Below are 1442 nucleotides of genomic sequence, written 5' to 3'. Positions count from 1 at the left end.
CAATGTCCAAAGGCAAAAATGAACATCCAATATTAAAAGAAAGCCATCAATTTTGACCCCTCAACTTGTCAAGTAGTTAATATAACACATATGTTCCACCAACTGCCTCAACCTCTTAGAAGATTCCTTGAGCTTTCTTAAAAGAGTTCTCAATATCATTTAACCAGAAAGTGCAACTTGGGTTTTCTTTCTTTTCTTTTGATCACCATTAGGTTGCAGTTTAATTACACGTTGTTTCCTCATAAAATTCCTCAAAATTATTTGTAGTTGGACTAGGTCAAGAAAGAATAAATTGGATTTTTACCTTCTTATTTTTTTGGGGGGGTGGGGTGGTGGATGTAGGGGCCCTCACCCAATAAGTCAATAATAAGACGAAGAATGTGATAAAGTCTTGGTCCACGCTTCGATGTATTGGGTTTCAACAACCAATCAAAACGAAAACCCAAATAATTTCCAAGGAAAATTTTGTAGAAAAAAAAAACCTCACCCAACATTATTCCACCAGTTTTAATAAAGAAGGAATTAATTGAGAGAGAGAAAAATCTTGTACTATTATCTCAAAGTTTAAAAAATTAAGAAATGCATCAGTACAACGAATAAAGCCAAACATTCTTTCAAAATTTTATCGAGGTTGAACCTTGAAAGTTGTGAATTGAATTTTTTTACGCAAAAAATAGAAAATACTGGTCACGTACTGTAAAAGGAATCTTTTACATTATGAAGCCAGCTAATACTTGCATTTATAAATGGATCAATGAAGAGATGCTTATGCTTATGCTTGGTGGTGTATATATATAAATAGAGAGGGACTAGGGATTAGGAGTATGGTTTAATTTGAAGCACTACCCTTTTTGCTTTTGTTGATAGCAGTGAAGGAAAGAGGGGAAGAAGGTGAAGAAGGTGAGTAGTGATGGTCTGTGAAAAGAGCAAGATACTGGTATTCGGGGCCACAGGGTATCTGGGTAAATACATGGTGAAGGCAAGTGTGTCGATGGGCCATCCGACCTACGCCTACGTTCGCCCGGCTAACCCTGATGCCAAGCCTTCCAAGCTACCGCAGCACCGGGAGTTGGAGTCCCTGGGAGTCACCATCTTCCAAGTACTTGTTGTTTTTCCCACTATTTCAATATTTAACCACCTGTTTGGATTTTGAGAAAACAACTAGGGAAAGGAAAGGAAATGAATTCATTACTTAATTTATGTATGTATGCAGTAATATTATTTGCATGAAATTAATTTAGAGTCAACTGCACGCAGGGAGAATTGGATGAGCATGAGACGATGGTAGCAGCACTGAAGCAAGTGGATGTTGTGATATCCACCTTGGCAGTTCCTCAACATTTAGAACAGTTCAAAATCATAGATGCCATCAAAAAAGCTGGCAATATCAAGGTTCATGCTTTATCTCTCTCTCTCTCTCTCTCTATCTAGATATATATATA

The 1442-nt window shown here is 37.1% G+C and overlaps 1 protein-coding gene across 1 annotated transcript; it reads left to right on the top strand.

Annotated features, from left to right (window-relative positions):
• The first annotated feature begins 814 nt into the window (after positions 1-814).
• Positions 815-1431, top strand: LOC117919260 (isoeugenol synthase 1-like). The gene is made up of 2 exons (XM_034836395.1): positions 815-1099; positions 1258-1431. The coding sequence occupies exons 1-2, from the start codon at positions 911-913 to the stop codon at positions 1429-1431; spliced, it is 363 nt and encodes a 120-aa protein (XP_034692286.1). The 5' UTR covers positions 815-910.
• Positions 1432-1442: the final 11 nt, after the last annotated feature.

This window comes from Vitis riparia, chromosome 7 (genome assembly GCF_004353265.1).
Source record: "Vitis riparia cultivar Riparia Gloire de Montpellier isolate 1030 chromosome 7, EGFV_Vit.rip_1.0, whole genome shotgun sequence".
In the NCBI taxonomy this organism is placed as follows: domain Eukaryota; kingdom Viridiplantae; phylum Streptophyta; class Magnoliopsida; order Vitales; family Vitaceae; genus Vitis; species Vitis riparia.
This window is presented reverse-complemented; position numbering and strand designations above follow the sequence as displayed.

What these genes read in the sequence shown, in the direction of transcription:
- LOC117919260 (XM_034836395.1), top strand. Translation starts at nt 911, where the DNA reads ATGGTCTGTGAAAAGAGCAAGATACTGGTATTCGGGGCCACAGGGTAT. An exon ending in TGGGAGTCACCATCTTCCAA is followed by an intron (nt 1,100 to 1,257) that starts GTACTTGTTGTT and finishes AACTGCACGCAG; the next exon opens with GGAGAATTGGATGAGCATGA.